Source organism: Onychomys torridus, chromosome 8 (assembly GCF_903995425.1).
Source record: "Onychomys torridus chromosome 8, mOncTor1.1, whole genome shotgun sequence".
Classification (NCBI taxonomy): domain Eukaryota; kingdom Metazoa; phylum Chordata; class Mammalia; order Rodentia; family Cricetidae; genus Onychomys; species Onychomys torridus.
Genome location: NC_050450.1, coordinates 66,758,686 through 66,786,557, shown reverse-complemented (window position 1 = coordinate 66,786,557; position 27,872 = coordinate 66,758,686). Strand labels below are relative to the sequence as shown.

General features: G+C 51.0%; 2 protein-coding genes across 2 annotated transcripts; one reads left to right on the top strand and one right to left on the bottom strand.

Moving 5' to 3' along the window:
- Positions 1-22,276, top strand: Sarm1 (sterile alpha and TIR motif containing 1). The gene is made up of 9 exons (XM_036195259.1): positions 1-55; positions 1,109-1,194; positions 2,176-2,388; positions 2,665-2,756; positions 2,878-3,113; positions 7,727-7,829; positions 7,899-8,088; positions 17,132-17,253; positions 17,455-22,276. Exons 1-9 carry the CDS (start codon positions 1-3, stop codon positions 17,582-17,584), a joined length of 1,227 nt encoding a protein of 408 aa, XP_036051152.1. The 3' UTR covers positions 17,585-22,276.
- Slc46a1 (solute carrier family 46 member 1) lies at positions 20,784-27,872 on the bottom strand. Its single transcript, XM_036195834.1, has 5 exons — positions 27,521-27,872; positions 26,236-27,088; positions 24,287-24,370; positions 21,874-22,030; positions 20,784-21,322 (listed from the first exon to the last, which is right to left on the bottom strand). Exons 1-5 carry the CDS (start codon positions 27,746-27,748, stop codon positions 21,265-21,267), a joined length of 1,380 nt encoding a protein of 459 aa, XP_036051727.1. The 5' UTR covers positions 27,749-27,872; the 3' UTR covers positions 20,784-21,264.

Genomic DNA, 27,872 nt, shown 5'->3' with positions numbered 1-27,872 from the left:
ATGGGAGGTCTCCAGATCGTCACTAATTCGCGGCTTTCTATCTTGGTGGCTGCTCGTATGCTTATAATTTTTGTCCTATCTTAAGGAGGGAGCTCTACTAGGGTCAATGGAGCTCATAGGTGGTACTTGGTGGTTATGAGATCTCATGGGAGTCGAGCTTCTTAGGGGGTTTAAGATTGATGTGGTAGGCGAAGGCTGCGGCTATAGGTCTCCGCTCATCACTATGTTTAACAGCCTCGCCTAATATTGTCCTAGGAGAGGCATTTTGGAGTACTTTCTGTCCAGACCAGAGAAATTGGACACGTGGATAGATTCAGCAGGGAGGGACTGATTCGAACTCTGGCACGCGTCTCGTTCGTGCCATGACGCCGCTGACGATCATCGGGAAGCATTAAAGCGTCGTAGTCTGTAGTAAAAGAGCCACTGAAGCCCTGTCTAACATATAACTTACTATGAGTGCATACACCAGTGCAACAGTCATCAGGGTCTAATTTATAATCATTATACTATAAATAAAATATGTATATGGATCATTTCCCTTACCATTAGGCACTTCTAGCGTAGATAGCAATCAGTAAGGACTAGTAACAGATGACTCCAAGTTCACACCTATTTGTGAGCCACTTTTGCAATGGGTTTGTCATCCGAACTCAGAACGCGCTACCTCTGCTGCGTTATATAGGGGTACAAACGCAAGAGAAGATACCTGAAGCAAGTTGTCTCAAAATACGCTGAAGACTCGCACATTACCATTAAGAGTCTAACAACACACACTGACCCATTTTGTTCGCCATAACGAACTGGATTTGCTGGTTTGGTGAGTGGATTATATTTGGGGTTAGCTGGAAAGGGAAGGGAGGAGTTTGTCTGATAGAGTATCGGAGATACCGTAAGAGAGAAGAAGACAGGTTAGGGATTTCTGCTTGGGAAGCGGGTGAGGGGGCTGACGGTGCTTCTGGGCCATGAATCGCTTGTAGATAGGTAAAGTCTGGGGGCTGTGGAGGAAGTGACTACACAGCTCGCGGAATGTGGTCAAACTGACATCTATGCGAACCCGTTAGAGCTTGGCGAGTTGTTGACCTGTGCTTATGATTGTCTCCATCTTCAGAGGGAACTAATGTCGAAGTTGGCAGTAACGCACAACCTTGGAAATTCGAGAATGAGAGCAAGACCTCGAGGACAGATAGTCTTTGGGTGCGCGCTCAAGTGCACACCTTCACAATGTCTAAGGATAGTTTCATGGTCGACAGGGAATATACCCCAGACGCTCCTCACTATAGATCTATAATCGCAATAGACTTTCTCGTCCTAGTTAACCCTCCCGCACTACTTTGGGTGTCTGGGGCCATGGGCCAACTTTCTTGGGTTGACGGCTATTGTTCATTGCGAATTTCTCCTGGACTCTCCGATGATCTCACTTCCAGTCTTTGACTCTCTCTTTTTGGAGATTATATAGTTTTGTGATAGAAAGTTGATCGAGGCGAGAGGGTAGAGAAAGAAAGATAGCAAATGGGCCAGGTTAGCTCTAGAGCTGTATTAGGGCCCATGGCCAGTTCTGGATTCACCAATTGATCTTCACGTGGGTTCCTGCATCAGGAAGTGCCAATTACTTTAGGATAATTAATCCTCATAGGGTTTGATTGATTTATACATATGTCAAACCAGCCATAAAGAATGGTAAGAAGATGGTGTGGGGTTATGGTCTTGCTGTTTCTCTTTCTTCTGGTCGGTTCATTCTATTTCTGGAGAAACTGACCTGAAGCCAATGCTGGTGATCTAACCCTGATGGGGTGATCGAACGGTATTGTCGCATGCAAGGAAGGTTTTGGAAGGTTGCTTAAATATGATACTAGAGGTACGATTGGTATTGGCGTTAGTACATGAGAGAGGAAAATAGCCAATGTGGGATTCGCGCAGGCGTGGCAGAGACCAGAATGACATATACAGAGGTGAACTTTTAGTATGTCTGATTGGAGATCGTGATAGGATCTATGTATCGGTGGGATCAACGGTAAAGGCGCTTTTCCTCAAGTCTGAAAACAGGAGACAGATGGGTTAGAGACTCGGAAAAGAGCACGATGTACCTGTAGTGTTGTTGGTCGTAGAGACCTGCGAGAACGCCTAGCCGTGTAAATACGACTCTTAGGCCTCCCTCAATCCATCCTCCTTCCAAAGGTGTTCAGTGACATCGGTGCCATCCAGAGCCTGAAACGCCTGGTTTCTTACTCCACCAACGGCACTACGTCGGCGCTGGCGAAGCGTGCCCTGCGCCTGTTGGGCGAGGAGGTACCCCGGCGCATCCTGCCCTGCGTGGCCAGCTGGAAGGAGGCCGAGGTCCAGACCTGGCTGCAACAGATCGGCTTCTCCCAGTACTGCGAGAACTTTCGGGTAGAGCCGCGGGCAGCCACCTCCCCCTATACCAAACGGGTGCATCCCTGAGGGGCTTGCGCGGCCCCTGGGGGCGTCCTGAGCCCAGGTGTCCGCGTGCCCTGTAGGCCTCACGCCAGCAGCGCCACCCTGGCCATTTAGCAGTTGACCTGCAGTCAACCACCCTCAGAGTCCCTTTGGCCTCCACCGCCACCTCATGTTCCTTTCCCTTGCATCTTGTGCTGGGGGGCAGAGCGAGCGGAAGGAGAGCCTTCCTCACACCTACCTCTCCCCCAGGATCAGCAGGTCGATGGTGACCTGCTTCTACGGCTCACAGAGGAAGAACTCCAGACAGACCTGGGCATGAAATCAAGCATCACGCGCAAGAGGCAAGGAGCCCCCAGCCAGTCCAACCCAGCTGGGGCTTAACTAGCTTCCCCCTCTGCCACCAGCCCGTCCTTAGCACCCTTAGCATCAGAACTGTAACATCATCTTCTACCTCCTGGGCAGGTTCTTTAGGGAGCTCACAGAGCTCAAGACCTTTGCCAGCTATGCTACATGCGACCGCAGCAACCTAGCGGACTGGCTAGGCAGCCTGGACCCTCGCTTCCGCCAGTACACCTATGGCCTAGTCAGCTGCGGCCTGGACCGCTCCCTGTTGCACCGAGTGTCAGAGCAGCAGCTCCTGGAGGACTGTGGCATCCGCCTGGGGGTGCATCGCTCACGCATCCTCTCTGCAGCCCGAGGTAAGAGCGCCCACCTGGGAACCCCACTCCAGCTCCAATCCTGAAAGCGATGGGCCGCCCTGAGGAGTGAGCACCTGGCTGGGTTACACTGGTTTTGAGGATGTAAAGAAGAGTGAGTCTGCTGCCTTTGCCCTTAAGAAGTCCTCCACCTGAGATGGGTACCAGGGAGGGAGGGAGGAGGTGTACAATCAGCAGGTGGCCACAGTAGGAAGTATTTTCAGGACTCCTCTGAGAGCCCAGAGGAATCACTGCCTGTCTTGGTCACTCAAGTTCAGACTTGGAGAGGAGGAGATGCTGTCCAGGTTTTGAGGGATGTGGGGGAGGGGGGCAGCAGGGAGAACAGGAAGGACAGCCAGGCAGGGGTAGCTTTAGCAAGTTTAAGGACAGGCAGGACGGTACCTGGGTGCCATTGGTGGGGCACTGGTAGTTTGGGGTGGGGAGGTGGGGGTGGGGGGAAGGCTTATCCTAGTATCTGGCAGCTTACAAAGTCAGGCAGTATGTCCCAGCAGAGCCTAGGGCATGGGCAGCCTTTCTTTTCCTTCTATTGATTGATTGATTGATGAGACAAGGTTTCTCTGTGTAGCTTTGGAGCCTGTCCTGGATCTCATTCTGTAGACCAGGCTGGCCTCGAACTCACAGAGATCCACCTGGCTCTGCCTCCTGAGTTCTGGGACTAAAGGTGTGTGCCACCACCGCCTGGCAGCCTTTCTTTTCTTACTGACTTGTTTTCATTGGACAATTAACTCTTTGGCTAGGCCTTACATGTCAATAATGATGTATCCCAAGTATCACAGTCAGTTTTTTTGAGACTTATTTTTATTTTATGTGTATGAGTGTTTGTCTGTGTGTATGTATGTGTACCTCTTGAGCTTCCAGTACCCATAGAAACCAGAAGAGGGCATCAGAGCCCCTGTAACTGGAGTTACAAATGGTTATGAGCCATGAGATGGCGCTGGCAACTGGACCTGGGTCCTCTAGAAGAGCAGCCAGTGCTCTTAACTTCTGCGTCATCTCTCCAGCCCTTGCAGTAAGTTTTTAGTCTATAATCTCATAACTGAGTGTGGAGGTATGCACCTATAACCCCAGCACTTAGGAGGCAGAGGCAGGAGAATTGCTGAAAGTTCAAGACCAGCTTGGTATACACACGGCGTCTAAGACCATCCAGGGCTATGGCAGGCAATCCTGTCTCAAAAAGCAAAAAGATAACCTACTTATTTCCATAGCCACCCCATGTAGTAGGAGTTCAGTATTTAAATCAACTCTTACAAACTTTTAAAGAATAAAAAGAGGCTCTTAGGTTGGTGGGATGGCTTAGAGGACAAAGGTTCCTGTTGCCAAGCCTGATGCCCTGAGATCGATCTCTATGACTCACGTAGTAGGAGAGAACGCACTCCCCAAGTTGTCCTCTGACCTGCATAGGCGCTCTGTGGCACCCCACCCCATGAATATATAAATGTAAGGAAACGTTTTTTTCAAAAGAGACTTGAACTTGAAAAATAAATATGGCAGTGTCCATCTTGAAGTGTTTGGAAAAGTGTATGCTGTGTAATCCAAGTTTTCATCCTAGTTTCTAATTTTGGAGATAATAAAATGAAAATACAAGAATTTAAAAACATTTCCCAGGGTTATAAAAGCCATTAAGTGGCAACTGGGATTTGAGCCTACTGTTTTTAATGCATCATAAACAGACAAATGTGTGTGCTGTTAATTATGAATATTATTAGAAAATGAGTCCATTCATTTGATCCTTCCACTCAGCAATAACGTGCTAAGCACCTCATGGACTGTTTCTTCTGCCTTAAGAAAAGCAGCTCAGCCTTGATCTTGTAGCTCCCAGTGAAACTCCAAGATTTCCTTTGTTGCTGTTCCTTGTTTCTTTTGTTTTGTTTCATTTTTGGACACAGAATCTCTCTATGTAGCATTGGAACAGGCTGGCCTTGAACTTCAGAGATGCCTCTGCCTCTGCCTCATAAGTACTGAGATTAAAGGTGTATGCCACCACTGCCCAGCTAAGATTTCCTTCCCTTCCTTCCTCCCTCCCTCCCTCCCTCCCTCCCTCCCTCCCTCCCTCCCTCCCTTCCTTCCTTCCTTCCTGTAAGGTTTCTCTCTTGTAACCCCAGCTCTCCTGGAACTCGCTCTGTAGACCAGGCTGGCCTTGAACTCAAGATCTGCCTACCTCTGCCTCCCAAGTGCTGGGATCTGTGCATCACCACACTCAGCTGTTTTGTTTTGTTATTTTATATGTGTATAGTTTGTTTGTATGTCACATGGGTGCATGCATGTTAATGTATGTGGAGTCCAGATGCCAATGTTTGGGTGTCTTCTTCTTCCTCTATTGCTTGACACTGTTATTGCTTGTTTTTGAGACAGGGTCTCACTATGTAGCCACACTGACCTGGAACTCACTAAAGAGACCAAGACTGGCCTCAGATTCACAGGGATCTTGCCTCTGTCTCCCATTGCTGAGCTCAAAGGCATGTGCTACCACAGCTATGTTATTTTTTGGACACAGGGTCTCACTTGATTCTGAGCTCATCAGTTGGCTAAGTTGGCTGACACCTGGCTCTAGGGTCCCCCTTTCTCCATCCTCCTCCCTTCCCCAGTACCAGGGCTACAGGCATGCACCACCGTGCACAGTTTGTGTTTTTCCTGTTTTATTGTCTGGGGTGTGTGTGTGTGTGTGTGGTATTGCAGTCAAGCCAATGGCCTTGCACACGAGGAACAAATGCACCTCTTCTGAGCCACATTCCCTGGCCATGCATACCTTTTTTTTTTTTTTTAATCTTATTTGTCTTGTTACATGTATTTTGTGTGTGTGTGTGTGTGTGTGGTGTGTGTGTGTGTGTGTGTGTTGGGGGGGCAAACACGCCATAGCTCATGTGTGGAGTTTAGAAGAGAGCTTTGTCACTCGGGTCTCTCCTGTCCACCCGAGTCCCTGGGATTGGTGGCAAGTGTCTTTACCACTGAGCCATCTCACTGGCCCATGCAGTTTTTTGTTTTTTCGTTTTTTTAAAGTAGGGACAACAACATACTTAGAGGGCAGCTTTAGGAAGATCCCTCTGGTGATGTGGTACATGGAATAGGATGGTTAATCCTGAATGGCTTGGGGAGCTGTCTTAGTTAGTGTGTCTATTGCTGTGAGGAGACATCATGACCACAGCAACTCTTATAACAAAAACATTTAATTGGGGTGGCTGGTTTACAGCGCACAGAGTCAGCCCATTATCATGACGGGAGCATGCAGTGTGCAGGCAGACACAGTGCTGGCTACATTTAGATCTGAGGGCAATAGGGAGTGGGCTGAGACACTGGGTGGTATCTTGAACATATGAGATCTCAAAGCCTTCCTCCACAGTGACACACTTCTTCCAAAAAAGACCACCCTTACTCCAACAAAGCCACACCTCCTAATAGTGCCACCCTCGATGAGATTATGGAGGCCAATTACATTCAAACTACCACAGGAGCCCATTGAGGAGGCTGGTGCTGGACACCTGCAACAGGGAGGGGTTCCAGATGTTGAGTAGATGGAAGGGAGACTCCACACAGCAAGGTGCCTGGTGCTGAGTGCGCACAGCAACTCCATGAGGGCAGAGTTTGCTCTGTTTTGTTTACTGCTGTATCCTAGCACTGAGGCTGGCAGCCAGAATCCTATACAAACTTACTGAATTAGGTGATCCCCTCTGCAGCAATCTCTCTCTCTCTCTCTCTCTCTCTCTCTCTCTCTCTGTGTCACTCTCCCTGTCTTGTGTGTGTTGGTGTGTATATGTATCTCTCTCTCTCCTCCCCCCTTTGTGGTGTGTGTGTGTGTGTGTGTGTGTGTGTGTGTGTGTGTGTGTGTATGTGTGTGTGTGATCAGACAGGGTCTCATGTAATTCAGTCTGGTCTTAAACTTGCTATATAGTTGAGATTAGCCTTGAACTTGTGATCTTTCTGTCCCCACCTCCCTGGGATGATAGGCACATACCCCATGCCCAGTTTTCAGTTTCCCCACTTCACGGTGACGGGAAGCACAGCCATGCTCTTCACTTTTATCACCGTTTTCAGTACACTAGGTTTTTGTGCTTAGCTGCAGGTGGATGTGGCTGTTCTGAGCCCCTGTGATGTAGGCCCCTAGGCTAGGATGTCCAGGAGGTATATTTAATTCATCTTCCCTTGCAGTAGTTTATACTCGCCGTGGGTTCTCAGGACATTGACACCATTTTAAGTTGAGGAGCACCAGCCTTGACTGACTAAGATGTTTGGCAGGAGCTGAGGCAGAAGCCTGGGTTCCCGATGGAATTGAGAGAGAAGGGCCGAGGGGGAGGGGCTTAACCTAGGCTCAGTTTGGAGCGCTTGTGGCCAAGCTAGTCTGCAGTTCAGAAGAGAAGTAAAGCTAGAGATTCATGTCAGTGTCCCTGAAGTACAGACCCTTCCTGCCCAGGGCTAGCCAAGGGGTGACTTTCCTTTCCTTAGGATCCACCTCTCCATCTCAGTGACCCTTTCCGGGGCACATCACCTAGCCCAGACTGGCCTGAGAAGTTTGAATAGACAGGGGACTAAGATGATAGACCTCAAGATGAGTAGTGGGGGTTGGGGCACCCTCACCTCAATGTCTCTTTCCTTGGCTCCAGAAATGCTACACTCACCATTGCCCTGTACTGGTGGCAAGCCCAGCGGAGAAACCCCAGACGTCTTTATCAGCTACCGGAGGAGCTCGGGTTCCCAGCTGGCCAGGTGAGGGGGGTGGGTGGGCAGGTGGCTGGGGTTTGGGGCCAGGCCATGGTGTTGACGCTATTCCTGCAGCCTCCTGAAGGTGCACCTGCAGCTGCATGGCTTCAGCGTCTTCATCGATGTGGAGAAGCTGGAAGCAGGCAAGTTTGAGGACAAGCTCATCCAGAGCGTCATGGCGGCTCGAAATTTTGTATTGGTGCTATCTGCTGGGGCGCTGGACAAATGTATGCAGGACCATGACTGCAAGGACTGGGTGCACAAGGTAGGTGATGGCCTGGGCCTCTGTGAGGAAACGTTGCCTGGGGCGGAGGGGATGAGGTTTCCCCTCATCCCTTGTTTTCTATACACCCCAGCCACACTCAATCCCAGATCACTTTTCTGGCTTGGCTAGAAGTCAGGAGCCATTGCTCAGTCTGGGGTAGGACTTTAGTAAACTACTTAGGTCGTCCCGTCCCCCGTGTCGTCGTCGTCCCCCGTCCCCCACCCCCGAGACAGGGTTTCTCTGTGTAGCTTTGCACCTTTCCTGGATCTCGCTCTGCAGTCCAGGCTGGCCTCGAACTCACAAAGATCCGCCTGGCTCTGCCTCCCGAGTGCTGGGATTAAAGGCGTGCGCCACCACCGCCCGGCACTACTTAAGTTCTTGAAGCCTCGTTTTCTCAGCTACAAAGAAGGAATGACTTGCCTGCCCATTCATTTGGAAGGCTGGACAGTGAGGTCAGGGAGGGGTACAAATGTGTGGAAAATACAACATCTGCCAGCTGGGTACAGTGGTGGACCCTACAGTCCCAGCACTTGCAAGGCAGAGGCAAGAAGATTGTCTCAAGCTCAGGACCAGCAATGTCTATTTATCAATTTCTGGACAAGTCAAGGCTACCTAGTGAGACCTTGTCTCAAAACCCAAAGAAAACCCCAAAACAACACCTTTCACAGGGGTCATCTAAGACCAACAGAAAATACAGATATTTACATTATGATTCATAATGGTAGCAAAATTAGTTATGAAGTAGTAACAGAAATAATTTTATGGTTTGGGGTCACAACAACATTATGAACTGTATTAAAAGGTCGCAGCATTAGGAAGGCTGAGGACCACTAATGTAGGCTATTGTTAAAAGGACTCACAGGGCTAAATTGGGAAGCCTTCAGCAGGATGCCTGGCACATAGGAACTGCTCAGCAGTGGTAGCAATTATTATTATCAATTTAATTTTTGTGACTACATCTGTTAAATTCACCATTGTACCCCCAGTGCACGGTAGGATGAAATTGCCCTCGCAGAAGGCGTAGACAATGGGTCCATAGCACACCTATAGATTATGAGTCATGCATCAGTCAGTAGGGATTGGAGCTTCGGCTGGGGAATGCAGTCATCAACTGAAGTGAGGTTTTGTTGCCTCCAGGCAGCTGAGGACAAGAATATGCCCCACAGTGAGCCTGAGCTGTAGCACTGGTCTGTAGACTCAGCTACTCAGAAGGCTGAGGCTGGATGATGACTTGAGCCCAAGACCTGCACTGGCAACACAGCAAGACCTTGTCTCTTAGCAACAAAACCAAATAAGACAATGTGGCTGGAGAAAATGCTCAGTGGTTATTTGGGAGGAGCAGGGTTCCGTTCCCAGCTCTTACAACCTTCTCTAATTCCAACCCCAGGCCACCTGATGATATCTTTTGGTCTCCCAGGGCACTTGCACTTATGCACACACACATACACAAGCACACATACATGCCCCCACATACTCACCCAAGCATGCATATGCACACAAGCATAGACACAAATACACATAATTTAAAATAAAAAACAGGGCTGCGTGTGTTGGCATACACCTTTAATCCCAGCACTTGAGAAACAGAAGAAGGTGGGTACATTTCTTGGACTTTGAGTCTGGACTACATAGCAAGATCCAGGCCAGCCAGAATCAGCTATATGGTAAGACCCTGTCTCAATAAAATAAAATTAAAATTAAAACATGAACAAACACTGTAAAAATATGCCCACAATGACTCGTGTAAACACTGAGCCAGGGCTGGAATGATCAGGGGAGGCTTCATGGAGGAAGCAGAGCTTGAGAAATGTCTTAAGGATGCTGGTGAGGGTCTGGCAAGATGGCCTGGTGGTTAAAAGCACATGCTGCTCTCATAGAGGACTGGAGTTCAGTTCCAGGCACCCACATCAGGCCGCTCACATGCTCCTATAACTTCAGCTCTAGGGGATCCAAAACCTTCTTCTGCCCTCTAAAGGTTCCTGCAACTATCCACACACATAGTTAAAATAAAATGCATACTTTAAAAAAGCAGAATGCAGACGAATGGAGGAGAAGGTGCTCCAGGCAGGAACAGCATGAGTGAAGGAGTAGAGTTGAGATAAGACATTGTCACACACTCACAGGCTCAGACTTGAGGCTCAGAGATGCAGCATAATTGTAGCGTGTAGCGTGAAATGCGAAAGGCTGGGGTTTGAAATGTGTCTGATTTCAAAGCCCTTGCTCTTCCCCAGGACCTGTTCCATGTTTGATGACAGAACTGAGATTATGGAGGACTCAGCTGACCTGAGTGCCTTAGTTAGGGTTTCTATTGCTGTGAAGAGACACCACGACCATGGAAACTCTTGTAAAGGAAAACATTTAACTGGGGTGGCTCGCTTACAGTTCCTCTGTAAGTCCATTATCGTCATAGTGGGGAGCATAACAGCAGGAAGGCAGGCATGGTGCTGGGGAAGGAGCTGAGGGTTCTTACATCTCGACCCACAGGCAACAGGAAGTGCTCTGTTTCACTGGGTGTAGCTTGAGCATAGGAGACCTCAAAGCCCACCCCGACAGTGACATACTTTCTCCAACAAGACCACACCTACTCCAACAAGGCCACACCTCCCATTAGTGCCACTTCCTTTGGGGCCATGTACTTTCAAATCACCATATTGAGAGATAATTGAGAGAACTTCACATCCAGGGGTGTCATTTGGTGAATTGAAATTGGCTATGGTGGGAGTAAATACACCAAAGAAGTCGGCAACCATTACAAAGTGGGGCTTGGAGGTTTTTGTTTGTGTGGTTGGTTAGTTGGGTTTTCTCCCTGTGGAGAGCTAATTATGACACATTCACCGGGTCCCACTTGCTAGGTGAGAACTATGAAGCCAGGTTATAGAGTGTCTAAAGGAGACAGAAGGGGCCTGAGAGCTGGCTCGGCAGGTTAAGGTGCTGGCTGCCAAGCCTGACAATCTGAATTTGGGTCCTGGGTCCTCCATGGTGAAAGAAGAGACTGGCTTTTGTAAGTTGCCTTCAGACCTCCACACACACACTGTTACATGTATGCACATGCCTGTGCATGTGTGCGCGTGCGCGCGCACGCGCACACACACACACACACACACACACACACACACACACGCACGCACACAAACATCTGAAGAAGTTATACAAAGGAGAGAGAAACCCTGCACATAGGCCCTAGGAAGCAGAGTCCATGCCAGGTGTAGTGGTTTCTTGTGTTGTGTAACAAGGTACCGGACACAAGCGACTCCAGGAAGGAAGGTTCACTTTGGCTTGCAGCTGGCAAGAATGCTCCAGCACAGTGGGGAAGTCGAGTAGGAGCTTGAGGCAGCTGGTCACAGTTCATCTGCCATCAGGAAGTAGAGCACAATTGGTTCTGCTTCTTTGCCAGCCTCCCCACTTTGTGTGCAGTCCAGGACGGAAGCGCCAGGAATGGTACCACCCACGTTCAGGATGAATCATTCTGCCTCAGTTAGCCCAATCAAGATAATCCCTCCCAGAGGTGCCTAGAGGCTTGTCTCCTAGGCAACTCGAGATCCAGTCAAGTCAATCAATTTTAGCCATCCTACCAGGGGAGGTACTAGGGCAGAGAATGTGAGGATAGACATGGAGTGCCATCAGATTGGGAAAGAGGGCTGAGCCCTGGAGGCCATGTAGGAGGGCTGAGTCTGGAGCCTGGTTTGTGGAGGAGGCATGGGACCAGGAAGATGTCTTCCAGGAATATGATGCCTTGGAGGTGCAGGCAGCCTTCTGGGGTGATGGGGATTGTCTCTAAGTGCCAACGAAGTCAGACCTGCTGTGTTTGTGCCATCTCCCTGAAGCCTAAAACTATGCGTAGAACAAAGGAGACTTAATTTAAAAGAATTTATGGAATAAATTGAACCAGTGAATAAACAAGATGAGTGATTCTGATAGATCTTCTGGGCTGACCTGATAGCCAATTACTCTGTCTTAGAGTTTCTACTGCTGGGAAGAGACACCATGACCATGGCAACTTTTTTTGTTTTGTTTTGTTTTTTGTTTTTTTTTTTTTTGAAGACAGGGTTTTCCTGTAGCTTTGGAGGCTGTCCTGGAACTCGCTTTGTAGACCAGGCTGGCCTTGAACTCACAGAGATCCACCTGCCTCTGCCTCCTGAGTGCTGGGATTACAGGTGTGCGTCACCACCGCCCAGCCATGGCAACTCTTATAAAGGAAAATATTTAATTGAGGTGGTGACTTACAGTATCAGAGGTTTAGTCCATTATCATCATGGCAGGGAATATAGCAGTATGCAGACAGACATGGTGTTGGAGAATTCTACATCTTGATCCAAAGGCAACAGGAAGTGGTCTGTCTCACTGGGTGTGGCTTGAGCATATGAGACCTCAAAGCCCACCTCCACAGTGACACATTTCCTCCAAGAGGCCACATCTACTCCAACAAGGCCACACCTCCTAATAGTGCCACCCACTTCGGGAGCCATTTTCTTTCAGACCACCACACACTCCATCACTGTGACTTTATCCCTTTATTGGCCAAGCTGTAAGTCTGGGCAGCGACCAATGCCACTGTCTTTGGTTCTGTGTAATTCTGGGGGGTAAATATCTAAAAGGTCCCCCCAGTGAGTGGCAGAGTCAGAACTCATTTAGATGCTTAGTAGAGGCAGCAAGGCTTGGATGGCACAGCCCTGGATGAACTTGAACTCTGAAGGCTTGGCCTGGGCTTCATGTTTGAGGGGCTTGGGAGGAAACACCTTCTGCTCTTGGCGTCCCTTCCAAGGCTTCGGGAGACCAGTCTGTGAATGCTCCACTTGTTCTCTTCCCGGGCTCCACCACTGAGCCTGACAAGGAAGAAGCTTCCAAGTGGTGGCTTGGCTTGCTCCCTGGATTCTGTCCCCAAAACTCTGTCATCCTCTTTGGTTGTTTGCAGTGCCTAATTGTCTCTGGTTTTCATACACCCTTCCCAGAAGCCACATTCAGTGGCTAATCAATATACAAACCCACAAGTGAACTGCACTTAAAAAAGTCCCATCCCTGATGGGACTTGAAAGGCAAAACCCATTTGGTAAGTGCTTACCAGATCACTATTAACAGGGAATAATGTCCACAGAACAGTCTGTGGGGCAGGCTTTACCCTCTGCACTTTACAGAGAAGGAGCCCATTATTTCCTTCTTCTTTTTTTTTTTTTTTTTTTTGGTTTTTCAAGACAGGGTTTCTCTGTGTAGCTTTGCGCCTTTCCTGGAACTCGCTTTGGAGACCAGGCTGGCCTCGAACTCACAGAGATCCGCCTGCCTCTGCCTCCTAAATGCTGGGATTAAAGGCGTGCGCCACTAGCGCCTGGCTCCATTATTTCCTTTTTAAACAATTGTTCTTTCCTTTTTAGAGATAGGTTATAGCTATGTACACCCCAGGCTAGCCCCAAACTCACAATCCCCCAACCTTAGCCTTCCCTTGTGCTAGAATTACAGTCCTGAGCCACCACACCCCACTGCTCCTTAAATCTACAGTTTGTAAGTGCTGCTCCCTGCTCTAACCACTTGCTGTGGAATGCTGCCATTATTCTACCCCACCACCCTGTAAGATCATTAACTGTCATTAACCCTATTCTACATATTAGAAAACAGACTTTGAAAGCCCATTATTTCTGCCATGGGTCATAGAGCTGTGTCAGAGACGCCACATAGTCCTTACTTTTTTCAGGGTTGTAACCAAATACTGGACAAGAAACTCCAGGGAAGAAAGGCTCATTGGTCGATGATGCAGGGGAGCCTAGAGGCAAGATCATGCCTGTTGGGGGCAGGAGGAGGCTGCCAGCTCTCACCTTTGGGTCAGGAAGCAGAGGGGGCGCCATTCATTGGCTTTCTTCTTCACCCCCTTGTACTCAGTCTGGGACATCAGCCCATGGAATAGTGGGCTACATTCAGGACAGTTCATCCCCCCCTTAGTTATCTGCCCCCCACTTAAACACCCTACTAGACACAGCCAATGTTTTGAGCCTCACTAATGCCCTGGGTGTTTGTAATTTTTAAAAATGCATTGCTTTTGTGCGTGCGTGTGCATGCACACACATATGCACATGAGTGCGTGCAACACAGCACACTGAGTAAGTGGGGACAACCCACAAGAATCAGTTCTTCCTTTCCACCATGGAAGGGACTGAACTCAGGCTGTCAGGCTTTGTGGCAAGCACCTTTACCTGTTGAGCATCTCACTGGCCCTCTGGGTTTTGCTTTTTGGTTTTATTTATTTATTTATTTTCAAGGCAGGGTTTCTCTGGTTAACAGCTCTGGCTGTCCTGGAACTCCCTCTGTAGACCAGGCTGGCCATGGACCCACTGGACCCACTGGACCCACTGGACCCACTGGGTGTTTTTTAATCCAGTAAAGTCAATAATCAGATTTACCAGTCCAAATGAATCTGGATTTCAGAATGCATCCCCAGCTGCTATGTGTATCGCTTCACCCATTCATCTGTCCAGTCAGTAGTCAAGAAGGGCTGACCGTGAGCAGGGCTTTTGAAAGATGCTGAGAAGTATGATTAATGAGAAACAGGCACGACCCCCTGCCCTTAATCACCTGTGGTACCACAGAGAAGGGAAATATAAAGTAAATCACCCCTGAATTAGTTGAAGTTTGCAACAGAGCAGCAGAGCCCATGGGAATTCGCATGGGAGATCTGACTTGATCAGGATCAGAAGGCAAGTTCCTTGGGGAAATATTGACTGAGCTCAGACCAAAACCATGAGTGGATATAGGTGAGAGAGGAAGGAACCATGTTTGAGGCAGAGGACACAGCATGTGCAAAGGTCCTGTGCAGGGAGATAGATAGAAAATGGAAGGGGCTGTGAGCTCTAGCTGAGAGGACAGTGCAGGGGTGGAGTTTGAGAGGCAGGCTGTGGCTGACCGCACAGGGCCTTGCAAGCCACATTAAGGATATAAAACTTTATTCGAAGAGCTAGGTCAAGTCCAGAAGTGAGACGTCAGATTTTCCTTACATTGAACCCTGGGGCTCACTGGCCAGCCAGCCTAGTCTACTTGGTGAGTTCCAGGCCAGTGAGAGACTCTGTATAAAATAGGGGTAGTGGCACTTGTCTTAGTTTGCTGTCTGTTGCTGGCACAAAACACCTTATGCTCCAATGCAACTTGGGGAGGAAAGGGTTTACTTGGCTTTCAAGTTAAAGTCCATCGTTGGGGAAGCCAAGGCAAGGACTGAGGCAGAGACCGTGGAAGAACGCTGCTTCCTGGCATGCTCTGCCTGCAGTCCTAGACCACCCAGGGGGTCTGGGCCCTCCCACACCAACCATTAGTCAAGAAAATGGCCCACAGACTTGCCTACAGCAAACTGATGGAGACATTTTCCCACTTGAGGCTCCTCTTCCTAGATGACTTTAACTTGTGTCAAGTTAACAACAAACTAGCTGGGACAACTGGCCTCTAGCCAGCTTCACACAGTAGTAGTACATCACTAGTAAACCCTAACTTTTCTTGTTTATCTCCAAGTTCTCATTAACATCACTATCACAATATAAAACACAATTCCAACTTTTTTGTTTGTTTGTTTGTTTTGTCTTTTGAGACAGGATTTCTCTGTGTAGCTTTGGTGCCTGTCCTAGATCTCGTTCTGTAGACCAGGCTGGCCTCGAACTCACAGAGATCCACCTGGCTCTACCTCCCATGTGCTGGGATTAAAGGCGTGCGCCACCGCCTCCTGGCATCACATTCCAACTTTTAAAATCCCACTGCCTAAAATTCAAAACTTAAGTCCAATCTCTTTGAAAACATCAGCACCTCTTTAGAAGTCCAAGTCTCTCAACTGAGGGCTCCTGTAAAATAAATTAAGCACGTTTTTACTCTAAGAGGGAAGAGACCATCACAGTCGAACCAGAGCAAAACCAAGAACACAACAGTGCAAACAGCTCGGTGTTCAACATCTTGAACTCTTGATTTTCTGGGCTCCACACACAATAAATGAGCAACAAACAAATCCATCTCCGAAATGGTCTGAGGAAGAGAGGCAAAATGAGAGACAGACGGGGCTGGTGGAACTATCATGCCTGCGGGCTTTCACCTCCATGGTCTGTGTACCACCCTCAAACCTCAGACCCCACTGCTGAGGAGAGCTTGTGGAGGTTTTAGACATAGGCACGGCTGATGAAATTGTGGCTACTGGCACTGAACTCATTCAGCAGCCCCCCTGAAAAGTCCTAAGCCCCATGCTGTTGTTGATCTTTCTGATGCCCAGCCACCATCAGGGATTTTCTAGGCCACTTCCCCCTATCCAGCCTCTGGCTAGGGTCATTATGACAGTAAAAATACACTCAGGAGACTCCAGTAGTTTTAGGCGCCCCTAGCCTGCCTGTCCTAGATAGACTAAAGGTTTATGAAGTTCCGTGAAAGCCGAGAGAGGTCAGGGTACATTCCAGAACCAGTATTTTGCCCCACACTCAGTCTCAAGCTAAGTGTCATACACATGTAAGTCTCATACACGGTGGTCCCAGGGACATTGGGTGGGATGGAGGCCTGTGTCAGTCAGATCTCCATCACATGACAAAACACCCAAGAAAGTCAACAGAAAAGGGAAGAAGAGCCAGGCATGGTGGCACACACCTTTAATCCCAGCACTTGGGAGGCAGAGGCAGGTGGATCTCTGTGAGTTCGAGGCCAGCCTAGTCTACAAAGCAAGTTCCAGAACAGCCAAGACTGTTGCACAAAGAAACTCTGTCTTTAAAAAAATAAGGAAAGGAAGAAAAGGGAGGATATCCTCCTTTAGTCTATGGTTTTGAGCTTTGGATCCATGGCCACTTGGCTCTGTCACCTCTAGTCCTGCTGTGAAGCAGGACATTCATGGTGGCCTTGAGGCACAGAGTGGGGAAGGAGCAGAGTCCTGCTGTACCAGGGATGCCCCTTCTGCCCTCCATGACCCACTTTATACAACTAGTCCCCACGGCCTGAAGTCCCAACAGCGCCATCTACTGGGGACCGCACATTCAAGACATGAGCTTTCTTGGGGGTTATCCAAGATCAAACCTCAACAGTCCCTTTCTCTTTATTCTTTCTCCAGGAGATTGTGACTGCTTTAAGCTGTGGCAAGAACATTGTGCCTATCATTGATGGCTTCGAGTGGCCCGAGCCTCAGGCACTGCCTGAGGACATGCAGGCTGTACTCACCTTCAATGGCATCAAGTAAGTCCTGGGCCCTAGGGAGAGTTAAGGAAGGAGCTGGTGTGTGTGTGTGTGTGTGTGTGTGTGTGTGTGTGTGTGTGTGTGTGTGTGTGTGTGTGTGTGTGTGTCCCAAACCACCAGTAGCACATAGGTGAAGAACATGGCGCTGGCCCACAGCAGCCTCTGCCCACCCTCAGACCCATTTGGCCTCTTTGTCCATAGATGGTCCCACGAGTACCAAGAGGCCACCATCGAGAAGATCATCCGCTTCCTGCAGGGACGCCCCTCTCAGGACTCCTCTGGCGGCTCAGATACCAGTTTGGAGGGAGCTGCACCAATGGGCCTGCCTTAACCTGTCCCGGTTCCCACGTCCTGCCGTGACTCCTGGTTCCATAATCTCCCCGCCCCTAAAGGAGTAGCTCCTCTAGAGCCGCCCTGGGCTGAGACAAACCAGGCTCTTCTCAGGGAATGGCTCTCCCTGCTGCCTCCCCGTGGCCCACTTCTAACCCAGAGATGCCAGACACGGGGTGAGATGAGAGGACACTCCTCTGTCAGGCCCGGCCATCAGGTTCCAACTCCCATCCAGAGCCATGTTCCTGCTTCAATCTGGACCCTCAAGATAGGGGAAGGACATTGCCCCGTCTCCTGCCCCAAGAGCAGCCAGCTTGAGAAGGGTGAGGTTGGCAGGCTCTGGCAGGAGTCAGGACAATGGGCCCAGGAGGCATCTGGGGTTGAGGATCCCCCAAAGGCTGTCCACTCACATTGTGCCTGGCCTCTGGCTCACCTGGCTTCCTGATGCCTCATGGCCTTGCTCTATAACTACTTGGTACCCTTGCCAGACCTCTTTAGGCAGCCTCCTTTGCCATGTTGGGAGTCTGGGTGCATCTGAGCCGGCCCTCTGCCTGGCCTCGCTGCCCTTTCTGGTGCAAGAAGGGGCCCCTTGCTTGTGCAGGGAGACCCTAGGAACCCACCCTCGCCCAAACCTCTGTGCTGTGCCTAGCCTGCTCCAGCTGGCTTCCCCAGCTCTTCACCCACACAGGGCTTTTCACCCTCTTGTTCAAAGAAAGAGACCAGAGAAGCTCCAATCGCACCAGTAGCCTGAGCAGAACCTGCACCATGGGAAAGAAGTGGGACCCCCATGGGCAAGGGCCAATTCCTGGGGCAGTTTCTCCCACCGAAGTGTGTCCACATCCACTGGGAATCTTGTCAAAACTCAGAGCAGGCCATCTGGGAAGCGCCTGAGCAGCTGCGGTTTTCAGATTCCCAAGGGAGCCAATGCAAGGCTCTCGCCATGTTCTGAACCCCCACCCCACCCCCTGGTCCCTAACCCTCCCAGCAGCTTTTTCCACTGTCACCCCAGTTTTATAGAGAGGAGTGGCTGAATGATAGGCCCAGGTCCCCACATCACTGGTGGCAGTCTCCGGATTCTGCCCCAGTCTTGGTACCCAGCACCACAGCTTCCAGACCTGTTCTCCCGAGACTCATCCTAGAGGCTGTGGCCCAGGCTGGGTAGCAGCCTCTCCCTGGCCCCAAAGAACTGAGCAGTATGGGGTGGGTCTTAGCCAAAAGGCTGGGCCAGGGGCACACAGAAATAACTGGGCAGGACTGTCCTGTGTCTCTCCCCCCACTGCACAAAGAGGGTAAGAAAGTCAGCTGGCACTGCTCTGCCACCGCTCCTGGAGGCAGTGGGGTCACACCGCTCCTGGAGGTGGCCAGGTTCCTTGCTCTCAGTCCGCACTGTCAGAGAGCCAAAGGGCTTTCTCTCCAGGCCTAGGGACCCCTTCTTCCCACTGTCCTTCCTGCCAAAGACGCCCTCTTCCACAGCTCGTGGCTGGCCTCTGGCTGTGACTATCTGCAGTCCTGGTCCCTGTCACCAGTGCCAACCCCACATCCTATTCTGAGGTGAGGCAGATGGAAATGGTGGCCTTGATGACCAATTCAATGACAATACAGTGTATGAGTCCCCCTGGGGAAACATCGTCTTCAGTCCACACTCTCCAGAGGTCCCCATGGGCAGTACTCAAGAAGTTTCGGGTTTTTGTTTGGGACACATGTCACCGCAGCCTCCACTGTCTGGCCTTCTGCTGACCTATCCCCTCCTGTCTTCCTGGGGGACCAGAGCACAACCTTCTGTCCCAGTCAGGGTAGCAGAAGTGTCAAGGCTCCTCCAGCTAGGCACTGTGCTCGGTGGTGGCACATCTCAGGCTGCAGGCAGAGCAGCAGATGGCCTCAACCTCTGCCAAGCCTGGCTGACCACACTGACCTCGAGATGGGCTCTTCAAGCTACCCGAGCTTGCTTGGTCTGTGGGTTCAGGGTTTTCTGCCTGGCTGGGCTATGTAGCTGCTGCCCCCAAGCTGGGACTGAGTCAGGGTGGTCACTACCCTACACCACCTACCCCTCTCCAGTGGGCAATGAGCTAGCTGCTCAGGGACATTAAGAGGGTTAAAGTCCAGCCATAGTTGGCTCATCCCTTCACTAGGCATCTCCTCCTGGGCTGCATGAAGCTGGAGGGATCTCAGAGCATCTAGCAACCATGCTCGCTACCGTATCCCACCGAGGTCCCGCCTCTTTCCCATGGTGCAGGTTCTGCTCAGGCTACTAGAGCTGTGGGAGCTCCCCTGGTCCTGGTAACCAGACAGCTTGGGAGGAGTGCTGACCCAGGTTTCTCTAGGTTTATTCAAGGTCAAGGTGCCAGAGTGGAGCCGTTTCCTCCTCACAGCCTCACGGTGGTGGGGTCAGTGGAAGGATGTTTCTTGCGTAGTTTCCATCTCCAGAGGAGAGGCAGAGGCAGGGGTGTGGAGGCGGGAGAGACCCCTGCAGTTCAGTGGACCTTAGAGGGGAGGGGAGGAAGGGGTGTGGAGGCAGGAGGGACCCCGGCAGTTCAGTGGGCCTTCATTTTCCCCTGGGAGAATTGTCTTTTACCTGCACGGTTTCCAGTCAGGAAATTGCCTCGCAGGGTAGGTAGTGGGTAAGTGCAGATGTAGGGTCTAGCTCTCAGGGACAGTTCCGGTTTGAAGAATCACAACCCCTCCCCCCCACTTTGGGTCAGCTTGGTAGGGAGACGGCCAGTTGCCAAAAACAGCAGCTTCACAACAGGCCAGAGTCTGCCTTTCGGCTCTGGGTCCAGGTCTTTCTTTCCACCCTCCATTCACTCATTCATTCATTCATTCATTCACACACACACACACACACACACACACACACACACACACACACACAGCCCTGCTCAGCACTGAGCATGTGGGAGGGCCAAACGGCAGCCCAAAGAGATCCTGCAGGGTCTGGTGTAACCATGAAGCCAGCCAGGGAGTGACTCACCTGACCCTCAGGAAGGAGCAGCCAGGGCTTGGGCCCAAGTGTCTCCGCTGCTCTGAGGACGCCTCACAAGCCTTTCACCCCTCAGCAGCTTAGAAAGATGGAGCTTGGAGGGACATGCCCGGACCAACCCCACAGTCAGCTCAGGAACTCCCAGCCCCGCAGCTGCTGGTGTCTGACCTGTGCCACACAGGCCAAGAGCAGAAAGACAGAAAGCCCCAAAGCCCAGTGACTCTTCAGTCTGGCTCAGACAATTTACTGTGACAAGTGACATGGCGGGGTCAAGGGTGGTGTGGTCAAGGGCTGATTCCCAACCACAGACAGTGCTTCTGCCTCTGGGGTCAATACTCCCCAGGTACCATACTAATCATTAGGGGTGACTGGAGGCCACTGCACACATCAGGGCCCTAGTACCATGGGCTGGAAGGAGAGGTTGGTTCTCAAGCTTCGCTTGGTCCCTGAAGTGCCCTCTCCTTCACTCGGGAGGCTGCTGATGCTGAATGGCATAAAGGGTGAAGAAACCCCTGGCTCAATTGGTTCCCTGTAGCCTGCCCTGAGTGGGCCTGTCCTGCTTAGACTACAGACCCTATGCAGGGACTGGCTCAGTGGGAGGTCAGGTGGTGCCCATAATTGGCTTGAGCACCCTGTCCAAAGTGAATATAGCCTTCAGAGGGCCGGCTGGTGCAGGTCCACTGTTCCTCATGGCCTCCGGCAGATCACAAACTGTGAGGAAACTGCTGGAATTCAGGACGTGGATTAATCTTCTCCAGTACCCTGTGAGAGACCAGAGAGATGGTTCAGAATTGACATGGGAGCCCCCAAGCCCAGTGTGGAGAGGTGACATGGGACTGACTCGGGTGGGCAGTTCCAGCTGTCTTCCTCCCCAAGCTGACAGGCATAGGACAATGTCCACAGGCAGAGGGCTCTGGAGAGGAACTCTTAAGACTTCAGTGGGTCAGCCCAGCCTGGGGCTCAGCCACAAGTAGCCAAGTAAGTTCCTTTCTGTTCACACAGTTTGGCCCTGCAGTCGTATCTGCCACGTGAGGATGGGGCAGGCTGAGGGGGCCTGATAGAGAGGCCTTGTCAAGGCGTAGTGTTAGCCTGACCCCTCGCCACATGTCCCCTCTACCTCGCTCTGGAGATGGTTCCTAAAAGATCAGGCGGCCACCTGCATGGGGTGGGGTTAGCCCTGGATGACATGTCTAAAGGACAAGGGTTCCAGGAGCAAAGCTGCCATTTTCAGTCGGGAGCAGGAGCAAGAGGAAACCTCTGGGAAAGTAAGACACCATGATGAGCAGGCAAGGATGGTCAGGGCCCTTGATTACCCGATCAGAATGGCTGGGATGAAGAGGAGGCCAGCTCCCAGGAGGAAGGGGAAGCCCTTCAGGAAGTTCAGAGTGGCTGGGTAGAGTGAGTTGAAGATGCCAGAGGCCATCAGCATGGCCAAGCTATTCACACAGGCCACAGCAGAAAAGAGAGCACCTGGGAGGGATAAAGAGCACACTTCAGAGTTGGAAAAACCCAGGGTCAAATGAGGGCAGTACCACCCCACAGCTGGAAGACCCGGGGCGAGACAATTGGCTGTCCTTTCCTGTGCTGTGGTAAAGACTCAATGAAGTTATATGTGGGCAGCGCCTGGCAGAGGGGTTATTAGATACGCAGCTGTTGATTGTTATTAAATTCACAGAAAAGCCTGTGCGGTACCTTTTACTTAAAACATTATTAACATGTGTGCGAGTTTTGCCTGCATGTGTAACTCTGCACCATGTACATGCCTGGTGCCCTTGGGAACTAGAAGAGGGCGTCAGACTCTCTAGAAATGGAGTTACTGGTGGCTGGGAGTCGTCACTTGGGTGCTGGGAACGGAACCCTGGTCCTCCGGAAGAGCAGCCAGTGCTATTAAATGCTGAGCCATCTCTGCAGCCCCAGCTTGGTTTGTTTTATGAAATAGTCTCGCTATGTGGCTTAGGTTGCCCTTAAACTTGCAATCCTCCTGCCTCAGCCTCAAGTGCTAGGATTTTGAGGATGTACCACCATGATGACTTAAGAATTTTTTTTCTTTTATCATATTCACCCATGTGCGTGCGTCACTTGAGCCAAGCACATGTGTGGGGGGGGGGGGTCAGAGGACAACTTTCAGGGGCTGGTTCTCTCCTCCCATGTGGGCTCTAGATGGCGAACTCTGGTCATCAGGCTTGTTGCCTGCCTAGTCTTGCCAGTACTACACATGATGAAGTCTAATGGAAGCCTGACACAGGCTTCCCCTCTTTGGAAGCATCATTTGATCCCAAGTTCCAACACGCACAGCTCTGAGGAGCTTATCTTTCTGGGTCTCTGGGTCACCGCTCCTCCTCCTGTGAACGGAGGACACGAGCTATTGTAGGGACCACCAGTAATTTTAAAATGAAGGGTACCTATCACTGGTGACCTCCTGGGGCGGGGTGGGGGGCTGCTCTTTTCCCACAGTGAGTACAGTGAAATGTGCTGGGTGAAAAAAGTCCACTGTCTGCATCCATGGTGAAACACAACTGTCACCCAGCTCTTAGGAAGCTGAGGCAGGAGGATTTTGAGCTCAAGGACAGTTTGGGCTACTTACCAAGACCCTATTTCAAAATAAAAACAGCAGTATACGGAATGAATGAGGCATTTTAGCACCTGATCTGTGCCAGAACCCAGCTCTGTAACCCAGTTGCTGTACAATGAGAGATAACCTCATAGAAACAGAGACTCAACTGTCAGACTGAGGACCTGCCAGCGTCCGGGGGAAACAAAGGTCTCATGTCACAGATGAAGAAACAGGTCCCGAACAAGTCAGGGCTGGAAAGCCCAGCTACAAGACCAAGACCAAGTGCTCTTAAAAATCCATGGATCAGGAGGTGTGTGCATGCGTGGGGTGGAGCTGGATCAGTAGATAAAGCACCGGCTATACTAGCACCAGGACCAGAGTTCTGATGCCCTGCACCCACATAAAAGCCAGGTGGGTGTGGGGGCACCTGTAATCCCAGTGCTTGGGAGGTGGAGACAGGAAATCCACCAGGCCAAGTGGTTAGCTAGATTGCCCAAGTCAAAGACTCCATGTTCCTTAAGACACTGAAGTCACAAGTATGTGAGTACATATACATACACATGCATGCATCCCCATCCCATTATTTACAGAGCAACCTTGAAGAACTCAATTTAACCCTCTAGGCCTCTGCTTTATCTGACAACTGGGAACAACAAAACCTATGGCACAGATCACTTATTCCCTCTGGGCCTGTATACTCTGACCCCAGCAAAACAGGAAGCCCGCCGGGCAGTGGTGACACATGCCTGTAATCCCAGCACTCGGGAGGCAGAGGCAGGTGGATCTCTGTGAGTTCAAGGCCAGCCTGGTCTACAGAGCTAGTCCAAGACAGGCTCCAAAGCTACAGAGAAACCCTGTCTTGAAAAGCCAAAACAAACAAACAAACAAACCAACAAACCAGGAAGCCCTGGTATCATCACACCCACTTCACAGATGGGAAAGACAAGGTCTGAAGAGATAAATGTGGTCATGCCCTACTGATAGCAATCTTAGTTCTGTAGTACAAAAATCCACAGCATCTGTCTCGAGCCAGCTCTGATCACGTGGTAGAAGCGCATCTGTCTTGGCTACTTTCTCCTCCAGGGTAGAAGACAGGCCATCCTTGACCAGAACAGCCCATGCAGGCAACACTGAACATGAGGCACCAGGTACAGACTGACCCTGACACTCACCGTGCTCCGATTCGCTCACCAGCTTGGAGAGCTTGGCCCGGATGACAGGTGTAGTGACCAATGACAAGAAAAGCAACCCGTACCCTGCAGGGAGAAACACTGGTCAGGAAACAGCGACAGGTGTGTGTGTGTGTGTGTGTGTGTGTGTGTGTGTGTGTGTGTGTGTGGTGTATATGTGTGTGTGTGTCCTGATGCAGCAGAGCTCCTACAGACAGCCCAGGAGGGACAGATGTTGGACCCAAGAGGAAAGACAGCAGCTTTCCCCAGGCTCGCCCATCTGCTCACTCTTCCTAAGAGAGCTAAGCCCTGCCAACTGCTTTCCCAAACACCTCTCTGGTGGCTACCTGGCTCTAGAAGGGAGATGGCAGGACTCAGAAAATGAGCATGGGCTTTGGAGCTGGCCCTGAGTTCAAACCCTGTTACCATCACTTACTGTGTGTGTGACCTTGTCTAGCAGACTTCCCTGAACCATCTCCTAGCCTCTAAGAGGAAGACCATAGGCCTCTGGCGGAGGATGGTTCTCCAGTGTGAGAGGCTGACCTACAGCCTCAAAGGCAGGCAGGCCCTAAACCTGTGAACTGTCTTCTGTGGAAAATGAGTCTCTACAGGTTTAATCAGGAAGGACCTTAAGGGAAGCTCTCCTTTTCATTAAGCTGATAAAGATGTGGCCAGTCTCTAGCAGATGGAATACAGCTTCTCTCCTGGTGCCCGAGCGAGCACTGCCCTGGGACATTCTGATTTCAGCCCAGTGACTCTGATCCTGGACTTCTGGCCTCTAGTCCTGAGAGAACACCTCTCTGTTGTTTAAGTACACACTGTGTGACAATTTGCTTCAGCCACTTTGGGATAAGGAGATGACATCTGCGAAGGGCAGTTGTTGATAGCATAGCATGTGAGTTCCTTTGCTCCTGGCATCCGGCTACCTACAGGCATACAGCATTTGCAATTCTGCTGAGACTTTGTGGCACATCTTTATCTCAGCACTTTAGGGCCGTGGCCTTGAGTGGACGGGGACCCGGTCCCTTCACGTTAGCCAGCTGTGCTATCAAACAAGTGACTCTACCCAGCGCAGTTCCGGGCTCTCACAGAATACATTCACCTTTTTTTTTAGAAAGTTAACTTCTGGGGCTGGAGAGAGGGCTCAGCGATTAAGAGCACTGACTGATTTTCCAGAGGACCTGGGTTTAATTCCCATCACCCACATGGCAGCTCACAGCTGTCTGTAACTCCAGTTCCAGGACATCTGGCACCCTCACACAGATATGCAGGGAAAATACCACTGCACATTAAAAAAAAAAAAAAAAAAAAAGGAAGTTAACTTCTTCATTCCCTAGCCAGCTGCCTCTCTTCTCAGGAGAGGGAGGAGAGCAGGAGCAAGGGGAAGGAAGGAAAGGAGGAGGAAGTAAGTCCACAGGAATTTTAGAGATTTTGGCTTTTTAACAAACGCCAAACAAACAAACAAAAAAGGCAGAGTAAGGTTGCTAATGCCTGTGATCCCAGGATCTGGGAGGTAGAGGCACGAGGATCACAAGTTCAGCGTCATCTTCGGCTACACTGAAAATCACTTGGCCAAGTCTGGGCCTATCTCTAAACAAATAAATAAGATTCTTAAGGGAGGCCCAGCGATTCTTATCCAAGAGACAAGGAGAAAGACATTAGTAGCATGGACTTTGCTTAAGAACACTATAAATAAGCTATGGGAGGCCAAGGGGTAAAGCAATTAGCTTATGGGCTATGCTTTCGTCTTTTGCTCTACATTCCTAACAATATTTATGGTTGATAACGTGCATTAATTACTTTGGCCACCGATGCTCTATATTTTCTGTTTATCAGAGATGGTATTTTTCTGGGGTTTCTCTGCACAGGCTGAGAATGTAACTCCGTGTTCAAAGACAAAGGCTTGAACCACATTTGGGGGCAATGAGTGGATGACCCGGTTTTCAGTTTACCTGTGAACATGAGGGGTGTGGTGGTAGCAAATGCAAAGACCACCATGCCCAGGATGTTGAAGGACAGGCCAATCTCAGCCACCCAGGTGTCTGCCAGGCAGTACTGTAGAAGTTTTAGGCCGACCAGGCTGGTGAGGTAGGATAGGTGCTGGGCTGCAGAACCATAGCCAACCAGCTTGGAGTCCCAGCAGAGGGGCGTGCTCAGCTCATAGAGCGTCAGGATGTCTTGAGCCCCAAAGTGCACAGTGATCACAATGAAGATGGCCAATGAGTACAGAGCTAAATGCTTCCTGGACTTCTCTGGGGCTGAGACCACATACAGCCGGGCAATGGATCGGTGATGGCGGAGCGTGAAAAGTCTAGTGGACTTTGGCTCCTTCACTGTCTCACCAAAACAGAACGCTGCATACAGCGTCATGACGATCAGCAGGGCCAGAGCCAGCCAGAAGGGGTTGGCATAACCCTGGGCCCGGAGCCAATGACCCCCGAGAAGGCTTGCCAGGGTCCCAGCCACACCAATGCATGCTTCCAGCAGAGCCATGCGGAAGGTGCGACTGTGGTTAGAGCTGACATCTGCCACAGAGGCAAAGCTAGCAGCAAGGAGGCCATTGAAGTCTCCTAGAAGGGCACAAAGGACTCGGCCAAGCACGAAGAAGCCGACGTGCAGCTGTAGCTGTACCACGAAGATGGATACCACGACCTGGAGCAGCAGGCCGAGAGAGGACAGCACCAGCAGTGGGCGGCGACCCACGCGGTCACTCCAGGCTCCCAGAAGGGTGGACCAGAAAAGCCCCACCAGGAAGCCGCCCACGTTCATGTAGAGGGTCCAGTGGGAAGTCAGGGTCTCCACTTCCTGGAAAGACAGAATCGCCAGGGAGAAGGCCCTCACTTTGGTTAGCCACCATCATCCTGGGAGCTACAGGGTTGATGCCTTGCTTTGGAGCCCTAAGCCCCTTGGAATGTGGATTAGCTCAGTGGTAGAGCGCTTGCCTAGCAAGCGCAAGTCCCTGGGTTCAGTCCTCAGCCCCGACCAAAAAAAAGTGACTTGAATTTATAAAAGCAGGCCCTGGATAAGCATTCCCTCCGTGTCCGCACTTAGGTTAACCCTCCAGGAAAGCCATTCTCTAGGTCCACTACCGGCAACCCGAAGCAGTCAGCCCCTGGAGGCCCCCTTGGCTCTAGCTCCGCCCACCACGCCAAGTGCGTCCCCTCTTACGGACCCCCTCTTCCACAGGCCCCGCCCCGTGCCGCGCTCCGCGTTCACAGCTGCTCTGGTCCCCGCTACCTTCATGATGGGATCCGCGCTCTGATTCCCGCAGTTCCCCCGGTGGCGGGTGCCATTGTAGCCGAGATCGGTGCTGAACCGGTGCCACAGGTACTGCGTGGTGAGCGGGCCTTGCAGGACCAGGGCAAAGTTGGCCAGGAAGACGACAGGCTCCACGGGACCTCGGCACAGCACGGCCGCGGCGGGGATGCTGCGGGACGAGCCCACGGGGCTCACGCGCCCCTCCATGCGCGAACGCAGAGGGCCTGGCACCTCGGAACCGGCTGCGGGAGGCCCAGGCCAGTCTGCTCCTGGCCTGTCTGCGCCGGCGCGGGCCTCCTGCTCCTCTCCCAGTTGAAGTCTGGAGGGGCGG